Here is a 21712-nt window from a genome sequence, read left to right on the forward strand (position 1 = left end):
AAACAGAGGAATTTGGAAGGACAATGCATTGAGGAATCTTGGCAAAGATCTTGGAGTGATATTAGTAGATTGAACTTGCAGTGTTGATCCAGAAGTCCAGCCCTTCCCTCTCTATGATTTTTCCTGATATCTACTCCTCTTCTCAAAATAAAGGATTAGTACATTAAAAAACATTAGATAATCTTATGCCCTAGCCTATTTCCTCTTGTATTTCTAGTTTTCTGCCATGAACTGAAGATGAGATGAGCACTGTTCACCCTTTGCACGATATCACAGTTGCCCAATAAAAATCACTGGGAACCAAATGTTTATAAACAAGACCACACTAAAGCTACCAGCACAACTATGTTTATTGCAGCATTATTTACCATAGCTAAGATATGGAACCAACCCAGATGCCCCTCATAGATGAATGGATCAAGAAAATGTGGTATATATACACAATGGAATTCTATGCCTCCATCAGAAAGAACAACATTGCTCCATTTGTTAGGAAATGGAAAAACTTGGAAAAAAATTATATTAAGTGAAGTAAGCCAGGTACAAAGAAACATAGGTCCCAAGGTTTTCCTTATTTGCAATATCTAGTATATGTATGAGTCAAGCAGAAAAAGGTCAGATAATGTGATGTTACGAAAGTGAACCCTTAGATATGTATTTTAATGTTTTTATCTTTCATGCATTTGTTTCTAATGCATTTATAAGATTATTTCTTTGTTGCTTTGTATGTCCCTCCCCCACAGTATAACCCCTGCTTTCACTATATTTGATGTCAGTATAACTTCTGGAGGAGATGGGGAAAAACAAGTCGTTTAAGGATACAGGTGGAGTTGTTGCAACAATGAGAAGTACAAGCTGTCATATCGAAAACGAACTTTACAACATTGGTGCTGGGGGGATGAGGGGGGAGGTTTGAGTGCGGGGGGAGGCTGGGAAGGGATGTGAAGATTAAACAAAGGAGGAGGCTGCAATGCTTGATAAGAAATGTACGCATTATCCAGCCCATGTGATTGTAACCCCTCTGTACACTATGTTCACACACAAAAAAATAAAATAAAATAAATTACTGGGAACAATTACAGGGTTTTTTTTTGTTTTGTTTTGTTTTTTTGTTTTGTTTTTGTCCGTCATGGGGCTTGAACTCTGGGCCTGGGCGCTGTCCCTCAGCTCTTCAGCTCAAGGCGAGTGCTCTGCCACTTGAGCTACAGTGCCACTTCCAGTTTTATGGTGGTTTATTGGAGATAGGAGTCTCACGGTCTCTCCTGCCCGGGCTGGCTTTGAACCATGATCCTCAGATCTCAGCCTCCTGAGTAGCTAGGATTATAGGTGTGAGCCACCAGCACCGGCTACAGGGTTTTTTTTTAAATCACCAATTCATCTTAGTTAATGATTGTCTTGACCATCTAGACTCTGTCAACACTTCCACGGTGGCAGTACCAGTGGCTTGGGACAAAGAGCCAGGCACCCAGGACTCTGCCATGGCTGAGGACTACGTGTGGTACCAGGGCATTCCTTTCCCTGTTGTGTATATCTGCCCTGAACATCTAAAAGTAGTCCATGAGGAGATGGTGCTGAAGGATGAAGATATCATCACGGTGACCTACCCCAAATCAGGTGAGCAGACGGGGCTGTGGCTGTGTGGGAAAGGCCAGAGCTGTGGCCTCACTCTTAACTGTGTCCCACGTAGGAATGGTGTAGTAGCTCATTATGGAAGCCCTGTGGCCCTGTGGTTTGTGCCAGTCTTGAGCACAACAGCTCATGGACAGCGCCCAGGCCCTGTTCAAGTTCCAGGGTTGGCAGCACCGTTTTTTAAATAGGTGTTTTTGAGATGCTCCATAGTTCATAAAATGAAAAGGATGAATTGAGTTTACCTGGAGAAAAGGCATGATCTCAAATAGAAGAATCATGATGAGCCATAGTTAGGACCTGGAAACCTTGGTGTAAAAACAAGGCACTGGCAGGCCAAGGACCCTGTGTGAAGGGACAAGGAGAGTGGAGAGGGAGCACTGAGGGCACACTGCAAGGGAAATGTGCTGAAAACCACAGCCAGTGGGGGCACTGGAGGATTTCAGCTGACAGCTGCATTAAACCCAAATATCCACAGAGAAATGGCTGCACAATCCCAAACAAGTTGAGAGATCAAAGTGGAATATTATACACTGTTGAAAATGCAGACAGCTCAGGGAAGGATCCATCACATCCTTCCCAGGGGACCATGTGAAGGCAGGCAGGCACAGCAGAAAGATGGTTACAAGGTTTATTAGAGGAGCCATTTCTCCCCCAGAGAGAGAGCTCATGACCACCTCCACTATCTAGCAGCAGCAGGGGTTGGGGGTAAGAAGTGAGGTAGGTGGGAGCTCAGGTGGGTCTGGGTAGAGAGAGGAAGGGGCCAGCTGTATGGCAAGATCTCCAGGGCAGGGAGCAGCTCAGAAATGGGTGGAGCTGAGGACCAAAGGTGACAATAATGCTTCCTACTTAGACCCATGCTCTACTATTATCAGGACATTTTGCCATTTGAAACCACATGAGTCCAGGCCATAGTGCAAAAAAAAAAAAAAAACCAAACTGTGTACTACTGCACTCACATACAAGGCCCAGAAAAGCCAAAGTCCTGGTGTGATAAGAGAATGATGGGGCAGGTGGCAAGCAAATCAATATTCAGTTTTCATGGACAGTGTAGACTTATTAGATGACAATATACTGGCACTGAGTGAGCTATGATTAAAATACACTAAACACTACTTATCGTATCAGATTGCATACCTGAGAAAGTTTAAATCCGTAAGGTCTATGTTACATATGTTTTACCATTATCTATGTGTGTGTATGCATGTATGTATGTGTGTGTGTGTGTGTGTGTATATATATATATCAAATATATATAGTGTGTATATATATATAAATATACATATATATATACATAATATTGTGAATTCAGATAGAAATGAGTGACCTCTGCTTTTCTTTCTGCTCCAGGAACCCATTGGTTGATTGAGGTTCTCTCTCTGATTCACACCAAGGGGGATCCCAACTGGATTCGATCTGTGCCCACAGGTCTTCGTTCCCCATGGATTGAGGGTGAAGTTGGATTCCAAACCATAAAAGACAGGAAGGAGGGTCCCCCCCTCATCACCTCCCACCTCCCCATCCAACTCTTCCCCAAGTCTTTCTTCACTTCCAAGGCCAAGGTCAGTGCTCAGTGCCAATAGCTGTTCCATCAAGGCCTTTTCCTCTTAAAAATGCACATAGCCAGCAGGTCTGGCATTCTCCCTCTGTAGTTCATGAAGGACCCCAGACTCTCCTTCATGAATTGAGGGTCCTCAGACCAAACAGGGTCCAAGATGTGGACCATGGCTCTGTAATCCCTGCCAGATGAACTGGATGACTAACAGAAAGACTAACCAAACTGTGTTTTAAGTGGATACCCAGATCTCATGCAGTCATCCCAGGTAAAAAGGAGGCTGAGATCTAAGGATCAAGATCAGAAGTCAGCCCAGGTAGGAAAGGCCAGGTGATTCTTATCTCTGATGAGCTATCAAAAGTAAAGCCAGAAGTGGAGCAGCAGCTCAAGTGGTAAAGCACCAGCCTGAGCACAAAAACACAGGGACATCACATAGGTCCTGAGTAAAAAAAAGAAAAGAAAAACATGACACCATGTCATGTGACCTGGTGTCAGTGGCCTGACTCTGAAGGCTGTGCAGTGAATAAATACCTGGTGCTCATGGCCAGATCAGACCAGGAGCCTTTGTCCCTCTTCCCCAGCCCAGCCCACACCACACACGGTGCACACTCTTCCCTGGCACAACGCAAATAGATTTGCTCCTGAACACCATAGAAAAGAGCGCCTATGCTGTGAAATCTCTGTTGTATCATTTCAGCTCCCTCCTTCAATGGATTTTTGTTGTTTTGTTTTTGTACCACTCCTGGGACTTGAACTCACAGCTGTCCCTGAGCTTTTGTACTCAAAGCTGTTATTCTACCAGTTTGCGCCATAGCTCCCCTTGAGGTTTTCAGGTAGTTAATTGGAGATGGGTGTCTCATGAGCTGTTCTGCCTGGGCTAGCTTCAAACTATGATCCTCATATCTGAGCTGCCTGAGTAGCTGTGGTGACAGGTGAGAGCCACCCATGCCCAGATGTTTCAATGATGTTTACAGAACGACTCATAAATCTGCAGCCAGCAAAGGCTAACCAGCATCTGTTCTCCTGTGCTTTCTACTTAAATATCCCAGATACGTTTAGGAAATGCATTGTCCCACCATTTTTTATTCCTGGCAAAGTGATTTGATTGTAGAAATTCTGAAAAGTATTTCACAAACTAATGCACAACCAAAAGACCAACAGATACTTCAATGTTGGAGCAAAAAATGGCTAGAATTTCTTTGAACACCAAGAGGGCAAGAAATGATGGGAAAATTGTTTAATTCTCTCCTTTCTCCCTTGAAGATGATCTATGTCATCAGAAATCCTAAGGATGTCCTTATATCTGGTTATTATTTCTGGAGTTTTACAAATCTGGCTAAGAAACCAGAGTCACTGGAACAATATTTTGAATGGTTCTTGCAAGGATATGGTGAGTAGACTGTGAAGTGAATGGAGAAGGATGTAAACCTCTTTGAGTGCCTATGCGACCCTACTCTCCAAGGTCTCCTTTAAATCTCACCATCTGTGGGTCCAATGCTTCCTCCTCCCAGAACTCACATTGGCTAAAGGCAGCACCAGACTTTTCCCATGATGGAAGGTCCCAAGGTGTTTTGAGCCCCTGGAGCTTCCGTAGCCATGGAGGACCCGCCCCCTCCTGGGTGCTCTTCTCCCAGATGTTGGCTCACAGCTTCTCACTGGCTTCCCACACAACCCAACTCTACCTTCCATACATATATTTATGTTTTAAAACGTTTTGCTGTCCGTGTCAGAGTTTCTCACTTGAAGTTGGGGTCGCTCTGTTTCTAGTCATGCAAAAGTTCTGGGTCATTCCTCATGCTTGTAATTTTGTCACTTCTCCATGGTTCTGGCAGGGGTCTATGGCCTGAGTTGGGTATGAAGGGTGGGGGGACCCCACATCTGTGCTCTATGTACCTCATCATCTGGGGTCTCAGGCCCTCTGGGTTTAGCTTCACAACCAGTAGAAGCGCTTGATGAGCTATTTCTCCCCTGATTCAACATCTCTTACCACTTGTATCTATAGTCAGGGATAGTGGATCACGACTATAATCTCAACTACTCAGGAGCTGAGAGCTGAGGGTCAGAGTTGGAAGCCAACCCAGGCAGAAAGTCCTTGAGGCTCTCATTCCCACTCAATCATCATGATGCAGGGAGTGAAGTTGTGGCTCACGTGGTAGTGAGGAGTGTAGAAACCGAGGGACAGTGCTCTGGCCCTGATTTCAAGCAAAGATGTTTCAAGTAGAATAAAGCACACCAAGGCCTCTGCAGACTGACCTGCTGGGAGCCATGGGAAGGGATGGGAGGTGCCTCGTGTGCGTGTTTCACAGCTCAGGCCTTGCACTCAGACTTGTGCTCAGCTGTGCAAATGATGGATTTGGGCCAACTTGGTATGGAAGGCCCTCAGCCTGAGTTCTGTGAGGGCCTGCGGAACTCTTTGTCCGGGTCAGATGTTTTGGTGTGGCCTTTGGTGACCTGCTTCAGATGGGCCAAAGGTTGTGCTACAGGAAAAATAGCTTAGAAATGCATGTCCTGACTCCACATTGCCTGTGTTTGCTCTCTTTCTCTCTCCCTCCCTCACTTTCCCTCCCTTCCCCTTTTCTCCCAGTCATGGAGCTTGTACTTTGGGCCTGGGTGCTGTCCCTCAGCTCTTTAGCTCAAGGCAAGTACTCTACCACTTGAGCCACAGCGCCACTTCTGGTTTTTTCGTGGTGCATTGGCAATAAGAGTCTCATAGACTTTCTTGCCCAGGCTGGTTTGGACAGTGATCCTCAAATCTCAGTGTCCTAAGTAGCTAGGATGACAGGCGTGAGACACCAGTACTCAGTAGTGCTCTCTCTTTGAGGCTATAAAGAGACAGGACTTATTTGTCGGTTACACCCTGGTGAAGGTGACAGCAACCAGAGCGATCAGTGCTGAGACCACCATGCAGATCGGGAATGGTGGAGACTTTTCACGCTGCCCCACTGTTCCTCCTGCAGTGCCTTACGGGTCATGGTTTGATCACGTCCGGGGCTGGATGTCCATGAGGGAAAAGGAGAACATGCTGGTAATCAGTTATGAGCAGATGAAAAAGGTAACCATTGATTGTACATGCACCCCACCCCACCATGGCCCTGTTCACCCCTTCTACCACCTCCCCTGTTTCTCCAGTATCTTCTTCCCCAATATCCTTCCCCCAGTCTCCATCCCAACTTTCTATGTCAACTTTCTACATCCTGTTGTGTGTTATTCCTTCCTGCATTCCTCTCATCCTCCTTTTCTTTCTTTTTTATTTTTGTTTCAAGTAGAGCTGGTGTTCTACCCACTGAGTCACGCCCCCAACTCCACAGGCCACACATCCTCTCTCCTGCCAGTGTCTTCTGCTGTTTCTCTCTTCTCCTTCTCCCTCCTCCTCACTCCTGCTCTGTTGTCCCATCTCATACCCGAGCCCTTGTTTTTCTCTCCTTAGGACCCGAGGAGCATGGTAGAGAGGATCTGTGGGTTCCTAGGGAAGGCGCTGGAACCCGGAGAGCTGGACTTGGTCCTGGAGAACAGTTCCTTCCAGGCTATGAAGGAGAACAAGATGTCCAACCTCCCTGATGTCCCAGAGGAGCTTGTTCCCGCTGGTGTCAAAATCACCAGGAAAGGTATGATAATGTCCCAGGGAAGGAGGTGCTGGAAGCCAGGGAAAGAAATCTGGTCTCCAACCACACACTCCTGGCCAGGGATCAGCCAGGAACAGGCTGGCTGTTCACTTCCAGCTTGTGTTAAAACAAAGTAAACTGGAAGTGCAGCTGGGGCTCACATGGTAGAGTGTCAAGCCTTCAGCAAAAGAAGCTCAAGATCACTGCCCAGGCCCAGAGTTTAAGTCCTACAACAGACAAACAATTAATGTGATAGTAAGTGGATCTAAAAAGAAAACAAAGTGTAAGTACCAGCTGGGTGTCCATGGCTCAGGCCTGTAATCCTAGCTGCCCAGGAACCTGAGATCTGAGCATCACAGTTCAAATCCAGATGGCGTAGCATAATCCAGGAGATTCCTTCTCTCCAGTTAACTACCAAAAAAACAGAAAATGGAGTTGTGTCTCAAGTAGTAGAGCATGAGGCTTGTGCAGAAAATAACTCCCAAACAGCACCTATGCCCTGAGTTCAAACTCCTGTATAGACACACAATTGCACACACATTCACACATGTACACATACTTAACTCTATTATATAAAACATCTATTCACCTTCGTATTAAATGAAAAAGCTATTGTGTGACTATGAGACCATATCCTGAGCTTCCTGGCTCCCACACATCTGGGGAGGATGTGCCCCTCTGGTGGCAGGGGGCAGAACTTGAGAGGAGAGCCCTGGACATGGAGCGTGGTAGCTGTGGAGTCCATCTCCCAGGGAGATCTGTGGCCTCACCCCCGGGGCAGGCAGAGGGCAGAAGGGACACTAGGAGACAGCGCCTTCCTGCCCTGACCCAGTCTGGTGTCATTGTTTTTCCACGGCCTAGGTACCATGGGGGACTGGCAGAACCACTTCACCCCAGCCCAGACACAAGCCTTCGAGGAAACATTCCGGGAGAAGATGGCGGGACTTCCTCTGGAGCTGTTCTTGTGGGACTAAGCCCAGATTTAGCTCCTTGTCTGTGGGGATGAAGACTTGTGTCCCCATCTTATGGAGGTGACAGGACTGGGCGGAGATCATAGCATTAGTCTGTCACTCCAATCAGGAGGTCTGACTTTGCCTGTCTCATCTTTGGTGTACTCACTAGGACGGGTGGTAGCCACATGCAGGTGAGGAGCACAAAGGGACCCATGTGTGTTCTTGCTGAAATAAATTGTGCCACGGCACTGAGGGCTGACAAACATGGCTCAGTGTTCTGCTTAGCAAAACCGACGTGTGTGAAAGCCTGAAGAAGTTCCTTTAGGCGGGGACAGTGGGATCCCCATGGCAGGAGGCTGCCTGATGGTTTGCTGGATGTTCTGGGGAAGGGAATTTTCCCCACATTGATCTTGAGTGGAAGCTCTGTCCCAACTTGGGACAACCTGGGATGGAGATAGAACAGACACCAGGTCGGGGAATTGAGGTTTGGGGCACCAGGAGCCTGAAGCCTTTTGCCAGCTTCCAGTGCCCTGTTTGCATTTGACAAGGTATTTATTGAGTAGGGCACATGGTCGTACGTGTACAAAGTGAGATCACCATTTCCCTGACATCACAAGCACCAATACTACAATACAATCTTAATCACAAGCACCCATTGTGTGGTATCATCTCCCTCAAGTGATAAATATATCCTTTATCTTTTTTTCAAATTTTATTTTATTTTATTTGTGAACATACTGTACAGAGGGGTTACAATTACATGGGCTGGATAATGCATACATTTCTTACCAAGCATTGCAGCCTCCTCCTTTGGTTTACCCTTCACATCCCTTCCCAGCCTCCCCACTCTCCCCCAATCCCAATCCTTCTCCTTCCCCCCCCACATTAACCCCACACACACCGATGTTGTAAAGCTCGTTTTGGACATGACAACTTGTACTTCTCATTGTTGCAACAGGTCCACCTGTATCCTTAAACAACTGGTTGTTCCACATCTCCTCCACAAGTTATACTGACATCAAATATAGTGAAAGCAGGGGTTACACTGTGGGGGAGGGACATACAAAGCAACAAAGAGAAAAACTCATAAATGCGTTAGAAACACATGCATGAAAGAAAAAAACATTAAAATACATATCTAAGGGTTCATTTTCCTGACATCACATTATCTGACCTTTTCCGCTTGACTCATACATATACTAGATATTGCAAATAAGGAAAACCATGGGACCTATGTTTCTTTGGGCCTGGCTTACTTCACTTAATATAATTTTTTCCAAGTTTTTCCATTTCCTAACAAATGGGGCAATGTCATTCTTTCTGATGGAGGCATAGAATTCCATTGTGTATATATACCACATTTTCTTGATCCATTCATCTACTGAGGGGCATCTGGGTTGGTTCCAGATCTTAGCTATGGTAAATAATGCTAGAATAAACATAGTTGTGCTGGTAGCTTTAGTGTGGTCTTGTTTGTAAACATTTGGGTAAATGCCCAAAAGTGGGATTGCTGGGTCATAGGGGAGTTCTATGTGAAGTCTTTTGAGGAACCTCCATACTGCTTTCCAAAGTGGTTCAACAAGTTCACATTCCCACCAATAATGAAGTAAGGTTCCTTTCTGTCCACATCCCCTCCAGCATCTGTTGTTGTTAGAGTTCTTGATTTTTGCCGTTCTAACTGGGGTTAGGTGATATCTCAATGTTGTTTTGATTTACATTTCTTTTATGGCTAGGGATGTTGAACATTTCTTCATGTGTCTGTTGGCCATCCTTCTTTCTTCTTCAGAGAAGTTTCTCTTTAAGTCTTTTGCCCACTTATTTACTGGGCAGTTGTTTCTTTGAGGATTTGTTGTTGGGGGGTTTAATTTTTTGAGTTCCAAGTATATTTTCGATATGAGACCCTTGTCCGTTGTATGGCTAGTAAAGATCTTCTCCCAATCGGTGGGCTTTCTATTGATCTTGCTAGCTATGTCCTTTGCCATGCAGAAGCTCTGCAACTTTATGCAATCCCATTTGTCCAATCTTTCTTTGATTTGTTGTGTTTCTGGGTCTCTATTCAAAAAATTTCGGCCTGAGCCAAGGAGACCTAGGGTTTCTCCTATTCCATCCTGTAATGTTTTCAGATTGTCTGCTTTGACTTCAAGGTCTTTGATCAATTTAGAGTTGATTCTGGTGCAGTTTGATATATAAGGATCTAGCTTTAGTTTTCTACATGTAGTTAACCAATTTTGCCAGCACCATTTACTGAAGAGGCTGTCTTTCTTCCATTCTATTGTTGTAGCTCCCTTATCGAAGATTAGATGGCTATAGGTCTGTAGGTTCATTTCTGGGTTTTCAATTCTATTCCATTGGTCCTGAGGTCTGTTCTTATGCCAATACCAAGCTGTTTTGATTACCATGGCTTTATAGTAGAGTTTGAAATTTGGTATTGATTTTCCTCCAGCAGTGTTCTTTCCGTTGAGGAGCGTTTTTGCTATTCGGGGTCTTTTATTGTTCCATATGAATTTTTGGATTGCCTCTTCTATTTCCTTGAAGAATGAGGTTGCAATTTTGATAGGTATTGCGTTGAATTTGTAGATAGCCTTGGGAAGTATTGCCATTTTCACAATGTTAATCTTTCTAATCCAGGAGCATGGGAGGCTTTGCCATTTTTTTAGTTCTGTGTTGATTTCCTTTTTCAAGATTTTAAAGTTTTCATCATAGAGGTCCTTCACTTCTTTAGTTAAGTTAATTCCCAGATATTTCACTTTTTTGTGGGGCTATTACAAATGGAGTTGCTTTCCTTATTTCAGCCACACTTTTCTCACAGTTGGCATACAGAAAAGCCACTGATTTTTGGGGGTTAATTTTATAAACTGCTACTTGGCCAAAATTTTGAATCAGCTTGAGTACTTTCGGAGTGGAGTCTATGGGATTCTTTAAATACAAGATCATGTCATCTGCAAAGAGGGAGAGTTTTATTTCTTCTTTCCCTATTTGGATCCCCTTTATGTCTGCATCTTGTCTTATTGCTGTAGCTAGGCATTCTAATACTAGATTGAAGAGAAGTGGAGAGAGTGGGCATCCTTGTCTTGTTCCTGAGTTAAGAGGAAATGGCTTCAGTTTTTCACCATTGAGTATAATGCTGGCTGTAAGTTTGTCATATACAGCCTTTATTGTATTGAGGAATGTTCCATGGATTCCTAATTTTTCCAAAACCTTCATCATGAAGGGGTGTTGGATCTTGTCGAATGCTTTTTCTGCATCTATTGAGATAACCATGTGGTTCTTATTCTTGCTCCTGTTGATGTGATGAATAATATTAATTGATTTGCGTATATTGAACCAGCTTTGCATCCCTGAAATGAATCCTGTTTGATCGTGGTGTACGACTTTTTGGATGAATTGTTGAAGTCGATTGGCCAAAATTTTGTTGAGAAGTTTTGCATCAATATTCATCAAAGAAATGGGTCTATAGTTCTCTTTCTTTGATGAGTCCCTGCCTGGTTTTGGGATGAGGGTTATGATGGCTTCATAGAATGTGTTCAGTAGTGAGCTTTCTCTTTCAATTTCATTGAAGAGTTGGAGGAGTATTGGTGTGAGCTCTGCTTTGATGGCCTTGTAAAATTCCGCTGTAAAACCATCTGGTCCTGGACTTTTCTTAGCTGGGAGGTCTCTTATTGCTGTTTCTATTTCAATGCTTGATATGGGCCTGTTAGGCTGGTTTAACTCATCTTGGTTTAGTTTTGGCATGTCAATATTTGCTAGGAAAAGGTCCATTTCTGTCAAGTTCTCAAACTTATTAGCATAAAGATTTGAGAATTATTCCCTTATAATGTTCTGAATCTTGGTTGTTTCCGTGGTGATGTTTCCATTCTCATCTCTGAGTTTATTAATTTGGGTGTGTTCTCTTCTTTTTCTGATAAGATTTGCTAAGGGTCTGTCAATTTTGTTAATTTTTTCGAAGAACCAACTCTTTGTTTTGTTGATTCTTTCTATAGTTTTTTTGGATTCTAATTCATTTAATTCTGATTTAATTTTGATTATTTCTTTCCGTCTACTGGATTGGGGTTTATCTTGCTGCTCTTTTTCAAGGAGGTTTAGATGTGTCATTAAAGTGCTAGTTTCAGATCTCTCCAATTTGTTGATGTAGGAGCTCAGAGCTATAAACTTGCCTCTGAGTACTGCCTTTGCTGTGTCCCAGAGGAGCTGGTAATTTGTGTGTTCATTTTTGTTGAATAGCATGAACATTTGAATTTCCTTTCTAATCTCTTCCATGACCCACTCATGATTCAGCAGTGTGTTGTTCAGCCTCCATGTGATGCCAGACTTTCTTTGGTGGTTTTTGGAGTTGAGTTCTAATTTTATTCCCTTGTGGTCAGAGAGGATGCAAGGTATAACTTCAATGTTTCTGAATTTAGACAGGTTTGCTTTGTGGCCTAAAATGTGGTCTATTTTAGAAAACGTTCCATGTGCTGCTGAGAAAAACGTGTATTCTGATGCTGCTGGGTGAAATGTTCAGTAGATGTCTGTTAAGTCTAGTTGATCTATGCAGCTGTTTAGATCTGCGTTTTCCCTGTTGAATTTTTGCCGAGTTGATCTATCTAGTGGGGAGAGTGGTGTGTTAAAATCCCCAACAATTAATGTCTTTGGATCTATATGGGATTTGAGGGAAAGTAGTGTTTCTTTGATAAATTTGGGTGCTCCATGGTTTGGCGAATAGATATTTAGAATTGTAATATCCTCTTGAAGGAGAGATCCTTTAATTAGTATGTAGCGACCTTCTTTATCTCTTCTCATGAATTTTAATTTGAAGTCTATTTTATCTGATATTAGGATTGCAACTCCCGCCTGTTTATGGGGGCTGTTTGCTTGGTAGATTTTGTTCCAGCCTTTAACATTGAAAATGTGTTTGTTTTTACGGGCAAGATGTGACTCCTGCAGGCAGCAGATAGAAGGGTCTTGTTTTTTAATCCAACTAGACAGTCTATGTCGCTTAATTGGAGAGTTCAGTCCATTAACGTTAAGGGATAGGACTGAGAGGTATTTGGGAGTTCCTGCCATGTTATCCACCTTCTTGGGGGCTGCGAAAACTGGGTTCTTCCTATGGCCAGTGCTAATTTAATTTAATTTTATTGTAAAGATACTGGACAGAGAGGTTACAGTTACATGAGTAAGGTAATGTTCAGGTTTTTGTTAATGCCAGTCTTGTGTTATGTGCTTCCCATGGGTCTGAGTTTAATTGCCTGGCGCTCTACCGTGTTAGCCACAGGTCTTCAATAACAGAGCTACTATTTGGTCCCTATGTTGTAGACAGCAGGAGGGAATGGGGGCTGCAGGCCTGGAGGTTAAAAGACAGAGCACTGGAAGTGGAGCTCTGACTCAGGTGGTAGAATGTGAGCCTTGAGCGAAAAACTGAGGGACAGTGCCCAGGCCCTGAGTTCAAGTCTCAGGACCAGCAAACACTTGAATAACATAACGCTTGATGCATTCCCATCCTTTCATTTCTTACTGACGTTTTTGTGCCAGACCCAGCAGTCTGGCACCTACAGGACATGAATGTCTCGCAGGGTATTATGGGGGTGGTGACCAACCACATATCCACTCAGGGCCTGGGCTGTGACCCTGTGAGACCTAGGCTGTGATGTCATCGCACCCTCTCAGGTGTGATGGGGTCCCCTGAGAGGTGATCTCTCTTCGACTCCTGATGGGGAAAACGTGACCAAAGCCTGCCTAAAGCCCAGTCATTAGCTACAATTTGAAATGTGGTGAGTGAGGAAGCTCATCTCCAGGCTTTGAAAAATCAACACGTCCCCACGATTGAGAAAAAGAACAACAAACACACAAACAAAAAAAAGCACCATAGACATTCTTGGGGCTGGGAAGGTGGCTGAGTGGTAGGGTGCTTGCCTTGTATGCATGAGGCCCTGGGTTCAATTCCTCAGCACCACATAAGCAGAAAAAGCCAGAAGCGGTGCTGTGGCTCAAGTGTTAGATCTAAGGGACAGTGCCTTGGCCCAGAGTTCAAGCCGCAGGACTGATAAAAAAAATCAACATGTCTACTGTACCATAGTAATTGAGGAGGACCAGCTTACCAGATGGGGAGTGGTCCTACAGGTACTGGGACAAAATGAAGTGATTGATCAGGTATCAAAACAGGGAAGATGTAACCCAGCCAGGATAAATAGCTATCACCTCTGTACATAGCAGGCAAGGAGGCCTGGAACCTTCGGTTGATTTCAGAGGCCAGTTAAAGATAATCTTCATAAAACTGTAACTGCAAACTGAGTTAAGAGACTAACTTCTCCAAATATATACCATTTAAGGATGCTAACTTAGTGTCCAGAGGCTTTACACTCCATCAAGGCTGCAAACAGCGATGTTACAAATCATATTGAAGTCTGTAATGACATTGGCTCCTCTGCTGCAGCCATAATGGGTTCCACCATAATACGTCTTAAAATGTTTTAGATGTGAAAAAAATGGGATACATAAAAAGAAATTGTTCAAAAGGTAAGAACTCCTAACAAATTCAGAGCCTTGTACAAGTTAAATAACCCTCTTGGGATAGGATGGGGGTTGCCAGACCTTTCTATAAACTTCTCTGACATTATAAGTTGATTTAGGAAGAGTTCCCTCTTTTTGCCCAATTTTCCTTACAGACCCTGAAGACTAGAAGCCTCAGACATGTTCAAAGATCCCTTTGTATACTAATATGCCATGCTAACAAAGTTGTCTAAACATTTTCTGCTCTTTGTCATCTAGTTCTCAAATAACTGTGAAAAATGTTTGTTGTGTTTGTATTTTGCCTCATAGTTGCCTTTGTGTTGTCTGTCTAATAATGACCACACAGTTTTATCATATTGGACAAAATAATGTCACTTTGAATTGGAATTCCAAAAGAATCTATGGCCAATTTATATATATATATATATATATATATATATATATATATTTTTTTTTTTTTTTTTTGTCAGTCATAGGGCTTGAACTTTGGGCCTGAGCATTGTCCCTTAGCTCTTCAGCTCACGGCTAGCCACTGTGTCACTTCCAGTTTCCTGGTTTTTAATGGAGATAAGCGTCTCATGGACTTTCCTCCCTGGGCTGGCTTTGAACCTGGATCTTCAGTCTCAGCCTCCTGAGTATATAGGATTACAGGTGTGAGCCCCAGGCACATGGCCAACTTTCTTTTTTTTTAATTTTAATTTTTATATTTTGTGAACATACTGTACAGCGCGGTTACAATTACATGGGCAGGATAATGCATTCATTTCTTATCAAGCATTGCAGCCTCCTCCTTTGTTTATCCTTCACATCCCTTCCCAGCCTACGCCCCCCCCCAATCTTCCCCCCCAAACCTCCCCCCTCACCCCCCCCCCCCGCAGCTAATGTTGTAAAGCTCGTTTTTGACGTGACATCTTGTACTTCTCATTGCCAACTTTCATTTTTATAATCTAATTGAGCATTAAAACTCCTGTACAGCGTGCGCGGGGGGCGGCCGGCGATGGTGCGCGTGGAGGGCGCTGCGGGGGCGCGGCAAGGCCAGGCGAGGTGCGGGGCAGCCAGGTGCCTGCGCCCTGGAGGCTGGCAGCCCACCGACGAGGACTCTAGGTGTGCAGACGCGGCCCTGATCCCTGATGACTGAACTACAGCAAGAAGTGGACAACATGAGGCCTGCGAAGGTGCTCGGGAAGAGGGAGAGCAAAGCCTCACTCCGAGGCTGAGAATGGTATGGAGGACAGAAAGAAAGTGTGCAGGTCCCCACAGTCCAGTCGCCTGCCCCATCCACGGAAGCTGAATCTCCAGACCAGAAAAAGAGCATCTGCCTGCGGTCAAAATCCAGTTTTGAGGGTGCAGCTGTGTCAGGTGACAAGAACGGATGCAAAACAGAAAGCAGAAATGTCCCTAAGACTGAAAGGAAAAAATCTTCATCTTCCAGCCAGTACAAGGCAAACATGCAGTTTCACAAGTTGTTCCTTGAAGTCCCAACCGAGGAGCCTCTGAGACACAGTGTTACATGTGCTCTACAGAAAGAAATACTGTGCCAAGGAAAGCTCTTTGTATCAGAGAACTGGATTTGTTTTCATTCCAAGGTCTTTGGAAAAGACACTAAGATCACTATTCCAGTTTTCTCAGTACCCTAATAAAGAAAACCAAAACTGCTCTTCTGGTGCCAAATGCTCTGATCATAACAACAGTCACAGACAGGTACATATTCATCTGTTACTCTCCAGAGATTCCACATACAAACTGCTCAGATCTGTGTGTGGACACTTAGACAATTTGAGTGTTGGTAACAGTCCCAATCCATCTTCTCCTGAAAACAGCTTCCGGGAAGACCGCCCTTCATCTTTGCCTCTGGACTTCAATGATGAATTCTCAGACCTCGATGGAGTGGTTGAACAAAGAAGGCAGGACACGGAAGGATACAGCAGTTCAGGTTCTCAGACTCTGTAATCAGAGAACTCCCGAGACTTCCACGTGACACAATCCCAGACAGTTCTGAATGCCACCAAAGTGGAGGCAAAACCACCTTGGGCCGACACCCATTTGAACAGAGTGCCTGATGGTAAAGCCAAGAACCTTCCCACACATGGTCAGTCAGAAACAATTGGAATCTTACCTAAAGTCAAGTCTGAGAAATGTCCAGCTGTTCAGCATATTCTTATATTCTATGCAATTGTTGTGTGTGCATTTATCATCTCCACTTTCTACATGAGATACAGAATTAACACTCTGGAGGAGCAGCTGGGGTCCCTGACATCCATTGTGGACACCCACAGTACTGAACAGACTGTCTCATTGGGCTGGGGTCTGAAGTACAGTTAAACGTGGAGGTCCTCTGCCAAGAGCTCACAGCCAACACAGTGAAACCAGAAAAGATTCAAAACAACTTTCAAAAGCTGCTAGAGAATGGTGACTGACCAACCAGACCCGCTGGGGCCAATGTAATACCTCAGTTTCCCCTGAAGAAGGTGCTCACGAGGGGTTCTTATTGAGGGCCTGTACTGGTCGGAGGCACAAGCGGATAAGAATCAGCTTGTTTGTGTTTGCCCTTGAAGAGCTCCAGCTCAGGAAAAGGGAGAAGGGGAATCGTTTGCTTCTTGTGCAATAAAAGTTGATCTTGTCTCTCTGAGAAAGTGTTTGCTGTTCTTGTTTCTGCTGCTGTGTAAGAAAACAGACCCATCTCGGGAGGCCTCAGGAGGGGCCAGGAGGACACTGTGGAATGCCTGTAGTTCCAGATTATCTTGACTGTCAATGAACACTCCACTTCATGCCTTTTTAACCCTTCCTCTCTTCCTTCTCTCTCCCTCCATCTCTAAGTCACCAGCCTTCAGACTAAGGGATACATGGTGACCCACAAGGCCCATGTGGTTCTTTACAAATTAGCCATGAGTCTCCAGAAATGCAATGAATGTCTAACTAGACATGCTTGCTTCAAACAGAACCGACATTTCTCTTTTTCTCTCTCTTTCTCATTCTTTTGCTGATATGTTCTGATGTAAATCATATCTGTATCATAATTTCTCAATGCAGTTTTAGTAAGAATGCTAAATAGAGTGGATTAAACTATAAAAAAAAAACAAACTCCTGTACATAGGGGCTGGGAAGGTGGCTCTGTTGTAGAGCGCTTGCCTTGCATGCCTGAGGCCCTGGGTTCGATTACTCAGCACCATATAAGCAAAAAGAAGAAACTGGAAGTGGCACTGTTGCTCAAGTGGTAGAGCACTGAACTTGAGCTAAAGAGCTGAGGGACAGCGCCCAGGCCCAGAGTTCAGGATCCATGACCCGACCCACAAAAACAAAAAAACCAAAAAAAAACAAAAAAATTCTTGTACATAAGTAGGAGTATAAGTGTATGTGAAACTGTTCAAAATAATCTAATATTTTAATGCTTAAAATCTGTCATGATGGTGTAAAAAAAAAACATGTCTGGGAAGGTGGTTCAGTGCTAGAGTGCTTGCCTTGCATGCATGAGATCCTGGGTTCAATTCCTCCGCACCATATAAGCAGAAAAAGCCAGAAGTGGGGCTGTGGCTCAACTGGTAGAGTACTAGCCTTGAGCTGAAGAGCTCAGGGACAGCACTTAGGCCCAGAATTCAGGCCCCATGACCAACAACAAAAAAAAAAATACAAAACCAAAAACCAAAACAAGTTTCCTTGAGCTGAGAAAAAGATTTGGGAGGTAAGACTTGTCTTAAATGTTCATTTCAAAATATAGAAATGAATAAGACTAACCACTTAAGGTTCAAGTAAATGTCTGATGGTATGAGTATGTCTTAAATCTATAAGATAAAGAACTTATTAGTAAAGTTGATATGTAGCTACATTGGCTGTGATTTAAATAAGGTTAAAAGTAATGTAGTATAATACCTATATTTCCTACTTTATGCCAATTTCATATAGATGCTTCTCTCTTTCTCTTTCAGACACTAAAAACTAACAGTAATATAGGCAATGTGATTAGTATTCCTAAAAACTGCCCCGTGGGATGTCTTAAAAATTAAAACCTTTAAAAGGAGAATTAAAAAGAAAAAAGGGTTAATTTGGTTTCAATGCTATTCTGCAATTAGATACAAATTGGGAAGAACAAGCTTGTTCTGAGATCCTTAGTTTATTAAGTCTGGGTTCTTGGTACAGTGATTCCTACATGTAAAGAAAAACTATGCTATTAGAGTTTAAAGGTTTTCTACGAGTTAACTCAGACTACAGAAAAAAAAAAGTGTCAGCTTTAAATTCCAGATGGCCAGGAGAGAAATGGGTGCTGCCCAGTGGTTCTAGGTTTCCAAAGGGTTAATTGAATGCTAATTAACAATGGGAGTAGCCTTAAAATCAGGACTTGGAAAGAAAAGTTATCCAAAATATTTGTTTCAAAGTGGAAAAGGGAAAATTAGGACTATTTAAAATTCACTTCAAGTTGTTTGCTGGTGTTTCACACCTGTAATCCTAGCTACTCAAGAGGCTGAGATCTGAGGATCTCAGTTGAAAGCCATCTTTGGGCAGAAACTCTGTGAGAGTCTTATATTTGATAAACTACTCAGAAAAATCTGGATGTGGCGCTGTGGCTCAAGTCGTAGAGCGCTAGCTTTGAGCTGAAGAGCACAGGGTCAGTGCCCAGGCCCTGAGTTTAGGCCCCAGGACTGACAAAAAAAGGGGGGGGGAGGAGATAGGTGTAGGTCATGGAGCCCCAAAGAACAGATAGCAATGGCATTCTATACTTAATTATGAAAATTTACTTTTTCCATCCAATACTTCAGCAGCAGATAAACTTTGGAAAGATCTGAAAAAATTGCTTCTTCACCTCAACCTATAAGCTGAAAGGATGACATTGGAAATAACTAGAGACCCAAAACAGTGAAAGCATGGGGTGGTGGTTATTCCTGTGTGTGCAGAGGTTCAGCGGACTTCTATATACCTACCCTGAAATGAAAACCCAGAAATAAAGAGAAAATGCATCCAATGTCCAGGAACCTCTGGAGAAAACCTTCAAGAGGATGAGGATAACTAAAGCCTCAGGGAGAAAGAGAAACAGGGAACCTTCCCACCTGGAGACCAGTGAAGTTTCTCTAGAAGCTGAGAGATGCTAAAAGGACAATGGACAGGAAGTAAATGCATCGTCGTTGTTGATAATGATGATGGTGCTTATTCAGACTGCTGGTGCCTTCTGCCTCTGTTTGCAGGGTTCCTATGCTGGGTAAACTGTTGCACTGAAATTGTACTGTGATATGTAACAAGTCAGAAAATGGACTTGTCCAGTGATATAAAGATATTTAGTCAGGTTGTGTACCAGTGGTTCATTCCTGTCATCCTAGCTACTCAGGAGGCTGAGATCTGAGGATTGCAGTTCAAATCCAGCCCAGGCAGGAAGTGGTGAAAACTGGAAGTGGTGCTGTGGCTCAAGTCATAGAGTGCTAGCTTTGAGCAAAAGAGCTCAGGGACAGTGCAAGCCAAGCCCCATGATCAAAAAAAAAAAAAGACCATGAATGAAACTTCCTTTTGTATCAAAGAAGGCTCTTCTGTGCAAAATGTTCTAACACAAAGTTTAGTAGGACATGTTGTCAGTTTAAAAGAGGTAAAAATAGGAAGTAGCGCTGTAGCTCAAGTGGTAGAGTGCTCGTTTTGAGCTGAAGAGCTGAGGTACAGCGCTCAGGCCCAGAGTTCAAGCCCCATGACCGACAAAGTATAAAACAAAACAATAACAAAAAAAGACTGTCAAAAGAGGTAAAAATATAACTCAGAATGAAATTAGTCTTCAAGAAGATTTGAGTTTAGAGAATGAATTAACTTTTGATCTTGAATTTATAGTTCATTGTGAGTTTTCATGCTTCTGTTGTGCAACTGTTCATCGGTGACAAGACTCTGTTTGCCTCAAGGAAAAAGAGTCGGCATTGGCTGGTTTTTCTTTTGTGGATGAAATGCAGGTGGCGCTCTAAAGAAAAATTATCCATGACTGTTATGTTAGGAGAATGGTGCCTGTCTGTCTTAGTAATTTGACCCATCACAATAAGAGATGCATGAGACAAGGTCTCACTGGAAATTGTGATAACTTAATGTTGTTAAATACTGTGGATAGGGCTGTAGCTGCAGCTTTTATTCTGCCTGTCCCTAGATTGGAGGAGTTGTCTAGAATGAAGGCAAAAGACTACCTTGTAATTTCAACCAAGTGACAGATGAATAAATCAAGAAATCAATCAAGGAATCAATCAATCAATCAATCAAGAAATGAAAAAGGGAAGAAAAATAATTTGACACGTTGGAACCACCACAGATTGTTTGCTGTTGAAAAACCGTTTAGGATGTGAACTGTTTGAAGGACTGAGCTGCTTTAAGATAACTAGCAATTCTCAAAGGATTCAGAACCAGCTAGAGCAGCTCAAACAGGAACTGAAAAAGTTAAAATTCATTGATAACTGGGGACTTCCAGAGTAGTTTTCCTTTTATTTATTTATTTATTTTTGCCTCTCCTGGGCCCAAGATCCTCTATTTTATGGATTATCCGGCTAGCCTCTGTCTATTTCAATGTTTATCTTCTAGCATGCAGCATACGCTAGCTCAAACAAAAATGAGAATTATGCTTTCTGAAATCATAGGAAAATGGGGGATTGTGAGAGCCCCCAAAAGCAGAGCTGTGAGAGCAGAATGGATTGGGAGGATGGAAGGCCTCCTCTGAACATGAACTCTTAGAATCCTGAGAGCTTCCTGGAAAGGTCAATCCCTTCTGGATTGATAGGACTTCAGATTTCTTTCTTGGGTGTAGGCTAATTCCACAGCAGACCTTCTGGGATCTTTGGGATAGACAAAAATCTATGTGAACTCTAATTCATTTGCTGCTTACACCTGCTGCTTAAGATAAAGGAGAGGTGGGGGTTCCGGGAAGATGGCGGAGGAGAAGCTGGAATCTGAACAAGCTCTCGCATAGAAAGCAGTTTTAGAGTTCCAGTGAACCGTCTTAAGCCAGAGAATCCCACCAAGTGTGCCTTCACAGGACAGAGAGTTAGACAAGAGAGGGAAAGCCAAGGCAAGAAGTCACATCTGAGCGCTTGCCAGCAGGCACGGTGGCGGCAGCAGCAGGGTTGTGGCGGAGACCGCCGCCGGGGCCATACCTGAGCGCTCACACAGAGAGTCCGGGATGAAGGAGCTAGACGGAGCGGGCGAGCGGATTCTACTCAACACCAGCAAGAACCGACAAGGAGCGGACATCTTCATCCTGCAGTTTGCAGACCAGAGACGACCCAGGATCCAAGACTTGGCGTGAGTAGAAGCCCGACGTCCTCACTCCTTCTCAGGGAGCAGAGGAGGGAAGGCCACCCCTCCCCCCCCAGCACCGGTGATCTCCATCTTGGATACCGACAAAGCTCGGAGGAGCTGCTAGCTCCAGCTCAGACCTTGGAATAAAACGAGTCATTTAGCAGGTCACAAGAACTTAACGGCGAAGTGACCTGCCAGCTCAGCTCCATCCAGGGAAAAGTCACCCAGCTCAGGCGCCAGCCATTGGA

At 43.8% G+C, this 21712-nt stretch overlaps 1 protein-coding gene and 1 pseudogene across 1 annotated transcript; both read left to right on the forward strand.

The window, feature by feature from the left end:
* Positions 1 to 1429: 1429 nt before the first annotated feature.
* On the forward strand, positions 1430 to 7999 carry LOC138814555 (sulfotransferase 2A1-like). The gene is made up of 6 exons (XM_070003521.1): positions 1430 to 1614; positions 2977 to 3188; positions 4445 to 4571; positions 6139 to 6233; positions 6609 to 6786; positions 7645 to 7999. Exons 1-6 carry the CDS (start codon positions 1479 to 1481, stop codon positions 7755 to 7757), a joined length of 861 nt encoding a protein of 286 aa, XP_069859622.1. The 5' UTR covers positions 1430 to 1478; the 3' UTR covers positions 7758 to 7999.
* Positions 8000 to 15325: 7326 nt separating this feature from the next.
* On the forward strand, positions 15326 to 16679 carry LOC138812089 (GRAM domain-containing protein 2B pseudogene; annotated as a pseudogene).
* The last annotated feature ends 5033 nt before the right edge of the window (positions 16680 to 21712 follow it).

Source organism: Dipodomys merriami, unplaced genomic scaffold, assembly GCF_024711535.1.
Source record: "Dipodomys merriami isolate MVZ:Mamm:240054 unplaced genomic scaffold, mDipMer1.0.p SCAF_106, whole genome shotgun sequence".
Classification (NCBI taxonomy): Eukaryota; Metazoa; Chordata; class Mammalia; order Rodentia; family Heteromyidae; genus Dipodomys; species Dipodomys merriami.

Coding starts and splice junctions, on each gene's coding strand:
- LOC138814555 (XM_070003521.1), top strand. CDS start 1,479: ATGGCTGAGGACTACGTGTGGTACCAGGGCATTCCTTTCCCTGTTGTG. Junction 3,189..4,444: donor TCTTCACTTCCAAGGCCAAG/GTCAGTGCTCAG, acceptor TCTCCCTTGAAG/ATGATCTATGTCATCAGAAA. Junction 4,572..6,138: donor ATGGTTCTTGCAAGGATATG/GTGAGTAGACTG, acceptor TTCCTCCTGCAG/TGCCTTACGGGTCATGGTTT.